The sequence below is a fragment of the Strongylocentrotus purpuratus genome, unplaced genomic scaffold (genome assembly GCF_000002235.5).
Source record: "Strongylocentrotus purpuratus isolate Spur 01 unplaced genomic scaffold, Spur_5.0 spur5_scaffold_15, whole genome shotgun sequence".
In the NCBI taxonomy this organism is placed as follows: domain Eukaryota; kingdom Metazoa; phylum Echinodermata; class Echinoidea; order Camarodonta; family Strongylocentrotidae; genus Strongylocentrotus; species Strongylocentrotus purpuratus.
The window spans coordinates 33689815-33704143 of record NW_022145600.1 but is presented as its reverse complement, the minus strand read 5'-3'; the positions used below and the strand labels follow the sequence as shown (position 1 = coordinate 33704143).

The window sequence follows — 14329 nt, the reverse complement described above, 5'->3', positions numbered from 1 at the left end:
TTGTTAATTTCTTTGTTTACATATTTGTTTCATCTACAGGAGCCAGACGCAACGAAGACAAACAATGGCATTCACTACCGTATACAAATGTTATTTCACAATGGTAAGTCACTTGATTGATTCCATCAAATCCACATATGAATATCGTATATTAAAGGAGGGGTTCATTCTCACGACCCTCAAGCCAGGGATTTGGGGTTTGAATCCCATGACTACGCTAACGTCCTTTGTGAAGACATTAATCTACATTTGCCACTCTCCACCCAGGCGTAAATGGGTACCTGGCAATTGCTGGGGCAATAATAATTGCAGGGCCCTTAGGACGAACAGCAATCATGCTGATGAGGCTTCTTAGCGTATAAAACAAAATTATTATCAACCCGGTATAAACAAAATACAATGCATTTAAAAGCGTACATCTCAACATTGGATAATCAAATGATATGTCTTAAACTACAATGCAATTTAAAGAAAACGCCATTCATTTTTAACCTTTTGTTGGAAAAGAAGAAAAGAAGTAAAAAACAAAGAGTGTCTAATCACTTATGGTCAACTCTAGCAGCAGGTAATCACAAGCAAACACGTAAATGGCTATATGGAAAATTACTTGCAGTGCATTACAAAGCACTATGCATGAATTAACCTACGTCGTTTGAACTTGAAAGTGCGTTCTGTCACTTATTATATACGATTATAACAACGCTGATTTCTGAACGCTACACCACACACCCCATCTCCCTCTCTCTCTCCATCTCTCTCTCTTTCCCGTCTAAAGAGAGATTCACTCACCTCCTTTGGCCCGATTAAGGTTTAAGACTCCCGATTAAACCCTTCGTTTGGCGCACTCAAGAGCAAAATGCGCGCGATAAAGAAAAATAGATCGAGCAGCGACTCAAAAATAAGACTTCGCTGAAGAAGAAGATGAAGGAGAAAGAGGATGAAAAAAGGGAAAAAAGAGAGGTTGGTTAGGACGATTTTAAGGTCGTTCTGGCAATCCAATAAACCTCGGGCAGCTTGCAACGGCTTATGATTCAATTTGGAAGAGAAAAGATCTACCAAGGAGCGAGCTTCCAAAATGAGATTAGAGTACATCGTACGCCGTAGATGGGTATTCAATACCAGTGGACGTGCGTACATTGCCGCTCTCCAGCTACACGCCGAAGAAACGAAGAAAGCCAATGCCCCTGCTTTTGAAACGACAATTTTATTCTTCTGCAGGCTGCTACCCTGTGATATTATTCCCCTCACATTTTCTCTATTTTTTGTACTTTAGAATAGAGTTTTGGAATGATTTGGGCAGAGATTTTATTGTTTTTTGCCTTCTGGCGTGCTGATATGAGAATCATGGCAAGGTTTAAGCGTATAATCAGAATGTTTAAATTAACTTTGTTGAATACTTCGAGTAAAAAACGATTATGTATTTTCAACATATTGAAATCTAATGAAAGTACAGGATGCATACCATGGGTTTGGATTTGTTATCATCTCAATTAGATAAAGACGTACATTTATTTTCATATGCCAAAATATACCTTTAGCAGGGAATTATTTTCCCCTCTTAGAATCTTGCTTATCACTTTTAGACGAATGTTGCAAAGAATACTCAACAAATCCTACCAAAAAACAACATCTGTTTTCTTAATTTTGTTATGCATACCTCTACATAAACGAATCAAGTGCTTCTTAAATGCTTACTGTGTGAATGCCTGAACACTGAACGTGTCGTGCATTTGGTGACATGCATGTTCAGTCGGGCCCCAAACCACAGCCCGTTAATTCATGAGATTACCAGTAGTCCAGACAGTAGTGGTAAGCTAATTCATTAGAGAGTAAAGATAGAACGTTAATCAATACTTAATGAAATGAGGACCTTGCCAGGGCTCAAAAGACCAACACAAATTTATCGAGCTAGCCACCAGTTACGGTGTGCTTGGTTTGTTATTTTCGCGTGACGCCGTTTTGTAGCTGTAGCTGTAGGTTTTAGGTTCAAATACTATTTGTCAAGACAATAGTTTATACCATTTTGAAAGAGGTTATAGATAGAATGTTAATCCATGAGAGCTTCGCCAAGGTTCAAAGACGAACGCATTTAGTTAAGGTCTAACCGAGCCACCAGTTCAGTGCATAGTGGCGTGTATCATTTCGGTGCGCGTGGCGTCTTCTTGTAGCTGTATAAGTTCTATGTTCCATTAATACTTTTCAGATAGCCTAATATTAATGCTATTTCTTTAGAGATTAAAGATAAATCGTTAATCAAAGAAACGAGGACCTTATGTTATAAAGATTCTAAGTGAAAGTATATCACACTGCAGACCAGTTACGTGTATGGTGGTGTTTGTTATGACGGTACCGGTGGCGCCATATTGTGATATAAAGAAGTTTTTCAATTTTACTCTGCAATTAAAATGTCATATTAAGTGATTTTTAATTAGTAAACCTGCTCTCTAAGGTGAATTTCATCGTATACATGTATTCAATTTTATCTCTGATATCTGATATGTCTGCTTTTCTTATACTGAAGTACGAAAATAGTAACAAAAATATGTTTTATAAGAAGACACAACAATAAACAGCATGAGATTGAGAACGGTTTAAGTCTGAACATTCCCTTTCTCTGTATCATAGAATACTTATAAAGAAATCTGTTATTTCATCTCAACATATTGTTATTACAAAGAATTCAGGCAATGTAATAAGTTTACAGATTTCAGACGCGTGGGTTTTATTTATCTGGTGTAGATAAAGACACACTCTTCTCCTATTTAATACAAAAATGTTTGGCGTGATAACAGTTAATCAAGACAAACTTTTTGATTACTTTAAAAGTTAAGGGGTTGAAGTTTGGTATATCATCTGGCACTTATACATACATTTAAAAGAAAAAAAGATTTCAAGTCTTTGTGCACACCGCTCTTTGAAGACACCGGCTCGTTGCCGACCATTGAAAACACGGATCTTTACACGCTTTAACGTAGTTCAAACGCCTTTTTCAGTTGACATAACCGCTCGCAGTGCAAAGCACTCAGCGTACTCAATTCGACAGAAAGTAAACGAGTTATTCATAATTTTGCTCTCTTTCCCCAGCTTCTATTGGTTTAGCCGAGAAAACTCGGAGACATTGTTGATTGTTGAAGACCTATACTCATGAGCAAGAAAGAGAGGGGGAGAATTGAGAAATCAGTTTTCGATAATTGTAAAGAAATCGGAGTACAGACGAATATACTCATTTGTAAGCTGCATAGTCCCATTCATATGATTTCGAGTTGTCCGAGCTTACACATGCCCCAATTTCAACACAGATGCCTGAATGAACACAAGAAATAGTGTTTTCTGATATATATTGTCGTCCTGGTGTATGATTGGTCGGTGTAGGTATATGATAGGACAAGCTTTCCATCAATTTCAAGTGCAAACTTTCGCAGCTTCGCAGCAAAATGATATTTGACACCAAGGAGATCGCACATGAGCATGGTGAAACTGAATTAAACCCAGAGTGATTATGAACTTTCTTAACCGAGTTCAGATATAAAAACAGCATTGCATCATTTAGGATTCCATTTTATTAAATGAAAATTGGCTCGTTATTGTTTTTTGTTTGATGAACGACATTAATAAGAGTGAACGTACGATTCATGGACAGTCTTTTGGTTGTTTCTTTTTGCGAAATGGGGGAAAAGACAATAAGAGTTGGTTTATAGTCCAATAGTACACGTTACTATCTTTCCACACACACACACACACCAAAAATGTGATACATTTTATTCAAAAAAATAATAATTGAGTCATGGTCATAAAAAGGAAAGAGAGAGAGAGAGAGAGAGAGAGTAAAATATAATTATTTGGGAATAAAAATAGTCTCTTTTAGTAAGCTTTGAATAATACAAACTTCATAGATCACACCATGCCCTGGACATGACAAAATAGAAAAGAAGAATAGCGGTTTGAGCGGAATAATACAAACTTCATAGAATCACACCGTGCCCTGGACATAACAAACTAGAAAAGAAGAAGAGCGGTTTGAATAATCGCTGTCTAAACTTGGCAAGCGAGACGGTTTGTGATGACCTAATAAGATTATCAATCGCTTTGTCAAATCAATAGAACAAACAGTGGTAGGAACAAGAGGCTTGGTACAGGCAATCTACCTTTAAACAGGATTAGAAGGTGATAGGAGAGGAAGAAGGAAAATCGAAGAGGAATAGGGCTTCTCTATGTCACGCGTCAAAAAGCCTTCATGCCGAACTTCCTATACCAGCACGCATGCACGGTGGTTTGAACGGCGAAAATCGATGCTAAAAATTGCCGAAGGTGCAGACGACGATAGCGTGGAAGATCACGATTACGATTATGAACGTGGTATCGAAATTTTAGATAGAATGTGTCCGTCAATAATATTTAAGATGATAATTACCATCACACATTTATCATTGTAAGGAACGTTTAATATTCATAACACAACAGAACAGATTTACATCAACAACAATTTATGAAGATGACAAAGTGAAAAAAATGAATTTAGAATCTTTTTACTGATTTAAAAATAAAGGAAGAAATTAAAACTAAATGAAAAATGTGTGAATAGAAATTTGTTTAAGAATGCCGTTTTGAATTGATTTTAGAAAACAGTTTATTATATAAACCTACCCAAAATATAGTGTGCTAGCTTTCCCACTTTTCTTTCTTTATATTTAAATGAAGTGAGTTATGTCATATAATATTTTAAGCCAATTCAAAACACAATGCTATCACTGGAGGTCGGTGAAATTCACCATCACTTCGAATCAAAGTGTACGCGAAGAAACATTTATAATTTAAAAAGGAAATCCACCACCTCGTCTCACCCGCTAGCTGTCTTAGCTCTTATTTTCCTTTTTCGTTGTTCGGCAGCAGCGCATAACCCCTTTGCGGAACTTCATTACAAGGTCCCCTAGGTACGGTTGCAAATAATTCAACTCACTGCGCTTCGACTGTCTTCTATGGGCCAGCTTCTGTTGGCTTTATGCACGCTTCATATCTTCTGCTTAAAAAGAGTAAGAAAGATAAAGAAGTTAAGGGATAAAGACACGTACGTACACATTCACACCATCCCGCCCACACTTGTAAGACCTTTGAAGTCATTTACCCCGTGGCTTTCTGATGCACAACAAAATAGGTTCATGACAAGTAGATTTATTTTGATGAAGACGTTTAAGGATCAACATAAAGAGGGCATTTTGAACTGACGTGTTTATGTCTGAATGTAAATAAATGAGAAAAGAATGTACATGTACATGTATATAGAAGACAATGCTTTGAATCTGCCGGCAGTTTTAAGATTTAAGATTATTACTCGTGAATGTGGTAGTAATGGGCCTTATCACCAGTGCTGCTTTAAAACACAACATAATTATGGTATAACAATAAAGCTTGACAACATGTTATCATAATCACGATTTCCCCCATATAAATCCCAAAGGCTCAGGAACTATTGAGTGTGCAAATGAAACCACTTTTACTTTAGGCACCATCCTGCATAATTATAAAAATAATACTATTGGTTAGTTCATTATTACTATTATATATCTTAATCTATCTAATATTAATATCGTAATGGTATATTTATATATCTAAGTATTTTTTATCGTAACACACTTTTGTCGTCACATTCCCTGTTTATCATTCAAAATTTGTCTCTATTTTTTCCAATCGTTTACCTACAGGAGTGCGAACGGAGCAGGATCTCTATGTGCGACTCATCGACTCTATGACGAAACAGGTAAGCATTCTATATTAATATCAATAAATAATCACAACAGCAAATGAGTTATTTTGGCATTTATAAAATCACTATCATTTACAAGCTTATACTTGTTTTGCCTGTGTATCATATTTACATCGAGCATTAGTGATCTTTTAATGAATATTTAGAAATAAAAAAATAGCTCGCGTCGACGATTTTCTTCTCAAAATCTACATCTTTTATCCAAAGTGATGTCGTCATTCCATTTCACGCCTAACTTTTCCTTTCCCATCTCCTCTGCCGACTACCCATTCTTCGTGCATTGAAAGTGGGGATCATTCACACGCCTCATCTCATTGTTAACTTCTATCCATCGATTAGATGGCACAAAGAGGAGGAAATTGGATTGAAGTCACTTAAAATGCCAGCGAAAGTGATCCTCCCTCACCACCTGTTTCATATTCCAAAGTTAATACCAACATCTTGTTGGAGTGGATGGCAGTTATGTGTCTGATCTGATGTATTGGTCAAACATGTCTCTGTATTGTGTTTTATTATCGTGGGGACATCGGGGAGAAGCTATATTGGAGGCTGGATTAGGATAATAGCAATTTGTCTCTTCTTTGTCTTAAAATGTCTGTTTTTTTTCTTCTTCAAACGGTCTTCATTAGTAGTTTATTGGCAATGATTGAAGGGATGCCTTGTAATAAATAATTATAGCGAACGAGAACATGTACATTTTCCTAATAACAATATTTTATTTTAATCTTGAAGCGCCTTGAAACGAACACCTTGCGAGTGGATATGAGCGCCAAAATAGAAGAAAACAAATCCGATATTTTCTAATTTGTAGATTGTCTTAAACACAGTTTTAAAGCAATAACGCGTCTTCAAATAAATAATCAAGAATAAATTGGCTATTTTCTTTATGTGAAAGGGGTCATTGATTAACGGGACCGTGTACTCATTTGTGTAACGGGAGGTTCAACGGCTCTGTCAGCTAAGTCACCGACTTAATTAGAAATGTAGCCGCCACGAAACATTACGATCCATTTATGCCGCGTGTTCATAGCGTTGGGGGGGGGGGGGGGGTGTAAAGGGCATATCAAATTCGATCAATTTTTAAGGTTCTGCTTTTCTGGTTTTAAAACAAACAGGTTGTAAAATGCTCTAACTTTAAGGAAAATTGTGGTCGGGCTAACTTGTTTGTTTGTTGTCGAGTTAAACGGATAAGCAACAGGTATAATTGATTTAATTTCGGCGGTGTGAAAATATCTTTGTTTGAGGATGTTAGTGATCTAGGGTATTGTTGGAATGGTGATACCATACATTTGGTGATGTGAATCGTCTTTTTGATTCTCTGACGTATTATACGCCTAATTCAACACGGTGAACGTGACATGCTGTGCACACCAGTCAGAATGAGACACGATTCACAATTAATACAAACAAAAAGAAAAGTGAATACGCTAAGCGAAACCTATGATTATTTTATGATTTGCAAAGTAATAATTTCCCTTTAAAATATTGACTATAGATGATATGAATATCATTGTATACATTGTTGACCAGCGTCGCGGCGCCCATGACACAACCGCTGTTTGTCTGTGCCTCATTCGATACAAGTATAGACAGATAAACAGCGAAGCCAAACTGACGAGAAAAAAGCATGAATATATGAATATGACATCGAAATCGCTTTCCACCAATTTCATTTTTATTCTGTCTATTTGTCAACTATCAGTTTATTTCGCATGCAATGGGAAGCTTTGTCTTTAGTCGTCACACTTTCTGACACGGTTTCTGTCTGTTCATTTCAATATACAGCTGGCTTATATCTTTACATGACGTTGTTCAGCATAAATACAATTGATTCATGTCACGACATGATTCCACAGAAACCTGAGTTAATTTCTCGGGATTCTGCAAACCATGGTTTAGAATTCGTTATTTCAAGAGTTTTCCGGACACCGCTAGAAGCTGTTATGCATCGAAACGTAGTATCCAATGCATTTGATATAGTTATTCATCCAGTAATTGGATTTTCAGGCTTTGATATACACGAAAACAAAATGCCAGAATTATGAACAAAAATAGAGGTAAAAATTGAATTTATACCCCCCAAAATCATATTGAATTGGAAGATTCCCACTTGAAGTTGATGCTGTATCTTTTACTCTTCCTGTTCATATGATATGGATCCTCCGAGTTTAACAGACCGGTATGAACAAAATTAATAAATGAAGAAGAACAGTGAAAGAGGACAACATTATAAAAAAGGAAAGACATTTAAAATAAAGAAAATCCGGAAGAACAAGCGAAAGTGTAGTTTACCTCTTTTGTATTTTTGTAGCTAAGAATGGGGTAAAGACGAGAATAGATCATTTCTTTTATCATGGTGATGGGCAACAAGAGAACTCGAGCTGTCCTTTCGCCGAGAAATCTTATCTGGGAAGAATTGGCGCGAAGAGCATCTCTGAGAGGTGCAGATCTGATAACACCCTCATTGAACCAATTGGAGGTGTTAAAATCGGCGATTATCGCCAGCTAGCCCGTCATCGAAACCGGTTTGGATTCAAAAGAGAAGGATATCGATGACGGGTAACGTGACCCGTGGCTTGAATATTCATGACATCGACGATGCGACGCACGATGGGTTAGGAAGATGCAAATGACGATGACGATGATGATGCTGGTGATGATGATGAAGAGAGGTGATGGTAATGGTGGTGGTGATGATGCGGATGGGAACGAACACCGGGCCATTACGAAACCGCGATAGATGGCAGCTGAAATAAAGGTGAAGGTTGTGGTAGTTGTAGTGGGGAAGGGGGGGGGGGGGTTGAAAGGGGAAGAGAAGTTGGGGTGGGGAGGGTGGGGGCAGTGGTATAGCAATGACTAGCAAACGATGGGATGATAGTTGTATTATGGGTAGAGGCTGCGGCGGTAGTATGAGCGAGGGGAGGGGCGGGTTGTAAGCGGAACAACATGCATGACTATAACGTACGCTATGGATTAAGAACAGATACCAATTCAGTTTACAAGACTACCATGCTGATATACATCCTCATAGCGTATATCACATGACGTATATATATATTGAGTTCAAAATACATATCATGCCCGTTTTATCCCACCTCACGATGTCTACCCCTTCCTCCTCGCTTCCCCATCCTGACCCAGTGGTTGCTCTCCTGCTCTTACCATCATCCCTCCAACATCCAAAGTAACTCAAGAAGATGTATGCGGATGGCATCTTTACCTTGTGGGGATGCGGTGTAACCATTGGTAACTGTATCATCTTAGTAGGATCAACCTGTTTGGAGACGCTGGGATGACCGAGTCAATAGAAGCTTTGTTTAGTCTGGATCTCAGACACGACTGTTTATTTTTCTCTCTGCTTTGGCCATTGCTGTTAATCAAGTCAAACGCAAACACCTTGTTGTTATGATTAAAAGGTGTCTTAAAAATGGTGTCACTTTAAATTTTACGACATAAAAAGTAGTGGCAAGAATATTGGCTAGTTGTGCAGAGAGCAGGGAGAGGAGAAAACGAACAGATCAAGGAGATATCACAACGAGCTCTTCTTGGACAGATGAACGATATATGGTGGATTGAGAAGAAGGAATACAAGGAAGGACAAAAATTCAATAGTTTGCCGTGGACGACTCTTTCTAAACATTCGAATACGGTGATTTATTAATTTAACATGATCGAAGGGCAACTATTTATGTTTAGAAATATATTTATTGATATAAAAGTAACGCTTTCGTTGTTCGGAATAACGAAAGCGAAAATTATTATTCCCGATTTTTCTCTCAATTGTACTGTTTATGCGTATCAATGGATTTGTGAGGATATTCGTGTTATCCTTTGACGATTTTATTCAGAATCTCCTATTTAAACCCCTACCCAGGGATTTTGGGACCTTACCTTCTATCTACTGCACCTATCCAGCTTGTTATTTATGGAGAGCAAGTCATTCGGGATCTCACGTTTAAGGGTAACACCATGCCTCTGAGAAATTCATTGCCATCGATCCAAGGCTTGAATATCATACAAACGATCCACTTCAATTTGCGCCGAGCCTTCCTCCTTCTAACTGTCCGTCATTTTGAAAATTTCTATCCCCATAAAATCATATCGATCTAGACAATACCTTGAATATATTATAAGACTTGGATTGGGTGAGGAGAAGAAAGAGGCGCAGTTAATAGTTGTACCAGTTTGTATAAAAAACTTAAATGTGAACATCTTTTATTCATGAAAAAGTATTGACGTCATGCAAACCGACCAGTTAAAGGTACTGTTTTTTCTTCTTTATATTTGAGAGTAACGTGAAGTGATGACGCTGAAATTCGTGTTAAAACAGACAAGAAAAACGCCAGATGATAAACTTTTTCGAAATTAATTTTCTTAATAATTACGGAATTATTTCTACTACCACTTTCCGAACGGACATAAAGAATTGAAAGAGGCTAAAACCCCCATTTGCTTCAAACCTCAAATTAAAAAAAATATATATGATCTAGACATGTGCAAAATTCAACCACTTGAGAAAGCTTCCAAAAAGTGATAAAGCATATTTAACAAAATATTAGCAAATGAAGTATTGTCTGAATAAAGCGAGCAATGAGATGCTATACGTTGTTGCCATGACCGTCTAAGCATTTGGTTTGTGCGAAATAATTTTAGAATATGTATCAGCCTCTTATATCCCAACGGAGAGCGAGAGAGTTAAGTTGTCTTGTAAAGGGCATACATCATGAATTGGATGCCTCTCATTTCATGAGCGCAGTAACAGCATCATCACTATCATCAGCAGCAGCAGCAGCGGTAGAGAGAGTTTGTGAGGCTGAGAGCGGGGGAGCGCATCGGCATGGTTAACGAGTGATGAATGGCTTGGCGGTGACGGGCCCGTGCACGCACTGGCGCGCACGACTCACACCTGTTAGCGAGTCCCATCATTTTTTGGCGCCGTTATTTTTCAAGCAGCAGACGACATGTACTCGTTCAGTTTTATTGCTTCATAGCTGACACCGACATAAACCATCGGGGTTATTGATTTCATGGATACATATTTCATCTGTTTTGAGATATGATAATATCCTCCTTATTCAACTGAATACGAAATGCTCATGAAATTGAATGGAGTTGAGCTTATTTTAATTTGGAGACACATTAACATAAGTTAATGATATGCAAAGAAGAACAATTAAAGAATGGTACACCACTTAATGTGGGCGTTTGAACCAGGAATAATACTAATTTTAAGGATAAGAATTATATAATGAAATGCGAATTGAAAATGCACTGTCGTTGTACAAGTGATGTGCTTGTAGGACCGTTCTAAAGCTGACCTATTATTACTCACTTTATATTTTCCACTATGGACTCGTAGTTGGAGACCAAAATCCTGAAAATATATTAAACAGAGAATTATGTTATCGTGAACATGTACCCACGACGTCTTCTGTCTCAAATATAGGAATGTACTATACATACTGGTGAAGGCATCGGTTGTAACAAAAATGCAAACATGACGTTCTGGCAAAAAAAATTATTTTCTGAAAAACTCTCTCCTCTTTTCTCAATCTCTACGTCTCTGTCTCTTTCTCTATCTTTCTACACGGGTCCAATTTCAATCCTCTATTGCTCTACCTTTCTTGCTCACTGTCGCTTTCTCCTTCTGTCTCCTCCAATCTCTTCCTCGACCGCTCGGAAGTAACAATGGCGAAAAACCAAGCCAAACCATTGGATACATGTCATTATCATTATTCTCTCTTTTTTTCTTTCGCTCTCCTGCTTTCTCTCGATCCTACGTACGTGATTCATTAGGGACCGCTCGTTCATGGTGTATGTATTCTTCGAGAGATAGCAAGAGCCAAGTCCACTGGGCCCAATTGTAAGCGCGATATTTAGGCGCGAAAATGAGGTTTCCCGTCATCTCTAACAAGTCCGCCGAGAATTTAGACCTTTATTCGGTGATGTGAGCGCGCGCGGATGCGAAGAGGAGTATCTTTACCAATTCTCGCAAATATGTACATACGATATACTCACATGGACTCATCTTTATCTATCTTTTTTATGCATCTCGTTCTGTATTTGAGTTGGATAGCTAGGTAAGGTTGCGTCATGGCAATATGGTTACCAATTAGGCTTGCATCCGAGTACCCGATTCAAGGCTATATGCCTGATACAAGATCATTAGGAATACTCGGCGGACCTGTTCTTGATCGTCTCGCGGGGGTACGTTAGCGCGCACGTGAAAACATAATTGCACCTGTTAGCCAGCGATGATGTGGTTTTAAATGGGATGCTTTTGTTAACCTGCGTAAATATTGTGTTTTCCGCGTCTTTAGTGTTTTTGTTATTGTGATACATCAAATGGGCGATGATGGTTTATGATAATAGTGATCGTGACGAAATTGAGCTGATAAGTAGTTGTAATGTTTTTTAGGATATCTATTATTTAGGGAAATAGTATTAGGGAAATAGATTATGAAAGGTTACGTATTGCTTTGAATTGACATAAATGCGTTTTCCTAAAAGGTTATGACACAAACATGTTAGTTTAGTTTTCCTTTTAAAATTTTATGAATAAAAAGAAAGGGGAAGGAGAGGAAAAAGTATATCGGTATTTTAAAAATATTAACAATTTGAAATGATTTTGTTACTGTTGCAGCAGTTTTTTTAAATTCATATTAATGTGAGCTAATAAAATGAGCAATGATTGTATATAAAAAGATAATCTTGATATTGCATGAATTGTAATAACATATTTCTATGTGTAAAATATTTCTATTGGTTCACTGTATTAGTCGAGATGAATTTACATTTTATATACAAAATAATCGATACTATAGAAGAAAAATGAATCTCCGCGTCAATGTATGAAACGAAGAAAACACGAAGAGAAGGAAAGAAATCTTACGTAATATTTGTTGTTTTGCAATTATTAAAAAAAAAAAAAAATCATTTCAGCGTTAAAAAGTAGCTTTATTCACATTGATAGCTTTTTCCCCCTGCAATAAACCCATGCATCTATCTTATGTGTCTATTTCACTATGAAACATCAACCTGCGAACAAGTCTTTCAGTAATGCCCCTCAGCTCCTCGAGGGATGAACGTAAACACCGTCGTGGTTTTTTCAAGCTCTCGGGGCAACAAAAAAAACTAGTCGACATCGTATTTTGATATCGGTTAGGAAGTCGTGTACACACTCGACGACCAGCCTTCATGGTGATTATTGATGTATCGCGGTTAGAGCTGTTTTAACTGAACTGATTATAGTCGACTATAGACGATGTATGTCGACATCGAGCCTGCTTTTCCAACGGTAACCTTTTACTCGTTGTTTTCTTCTTCCTCTTTTTTCGGTGAAAATGTCAGCGGGCATCGCTTTGAATTCGTATCGCATGTGCAGGCAATAGGTGGGGAAGGAAGGGAAGGAAAAAAAACATCCATCACGACATCACTTTAGTTTGAAATCCTTGGCAAATCTTTCGAGATGTTGCAAATGTTCAATCTAGTCTGTAATTGGCAGTGAACTTAGAGAAGTGAGATGATGCCGAGTGAAGGAAGTATAGGGCAATGAGTGGGAGGATCAAAGTACAAAGTAAGGAGTATTAAGCTTTAAAAATAAAATTAAATAAAAATAAGAAATAAACAACGCCCCCAAATAAGCTGTCTTTATTATAATTACTTGACCTTTCTTCTCAAATTGTAATGTAGTAAATCACATTTTCTTCAGAAAACATTATGTTTGCCTACTCATTGTAACAAATTAATAACAAATTAAAAAAAATTATTTAATGAAGATGAATCTGAATTTGTTTTTATTTTTTTGAAACCATTAATTAAAAAAAAACCCAGAAGATTTGATTTGGTAACCTTTTAAAAATTGTCAATAAAACATGGCAGTCTGATGACACCTGACATTTATGATTTTCTACACACTGAAAGGTGAAATTCTACTGAAAGAAAAACACTTCACTCTTTATTGCACATACTTAAAAAAACATTTTTTTTTTTGTACAAAGAAGTGTATTAGAGTGGTGATCAAAACAACATCAAAAGAATACACACATTTTGCAATATACATGTATACAGGTATATGATATAAATATATATATATAGGCCTATTTAAATTATTATATATATTTTATTTATTCTATATTTTATATATCTTCATTTAGTTTCATGTTTGTATTCTGCTGCCTCATACAAAAGAATCTTAGCACATACACACATAAAAACAAATGCTTAGAAACGGCGCCTTTTCCGCGGCGCCGCGTTTCACACTACAACCCAGGTTACTCCTGTACAAGACTGCAACAAGCAAGAAAGAAAGCAAGCAAGCATTCCACGTCTTGTATATAGCCCCGGGTCTGATGACTCGGCTAATTAGATTGCATCGTTATCACTGAGTTGATAATTAGATTCATCGGAGATGGGGGGTTATCCTCTGCCTATATCCAACACCGCGAAGACACGACCGGAGCCCGGTTCGACCAAGCCGGTCAGCTAGGCTCGCCAGCTCTCCCGCTCGTTTGAGCGACAGACAAGGCGTGAATTGCGCTAATTGTGACAGTACAAGCTCGTAGTATT

General features: G+C 37.3%; 1 protein-coding gene across 2 annotated transcripts in view; it reads left to right on the top strand.

Annotated features, from left to right (window-relative positions):
- LOC577048 (transcription factor COE3) overlaps nt 1-14329 on the top strand; it is a 44352-nt gene that overhangs the window by 15420 nt on the left and 14603 nt on the right. For both annotated transcript variants that reach the window (XM_030986270.1, XM_030986269.1), the window contains exons 3-4: nt 40-103; nt 5700-5755. In XM_030986270.1, the coding sequence (XP_030842130.1) occupies nt 40-103; nt 5700-5755 (120 nt within the window). The remainder of the gene's footprint in view (nt 1-39; nt 104-5699; nt 5756-14329) is intronic.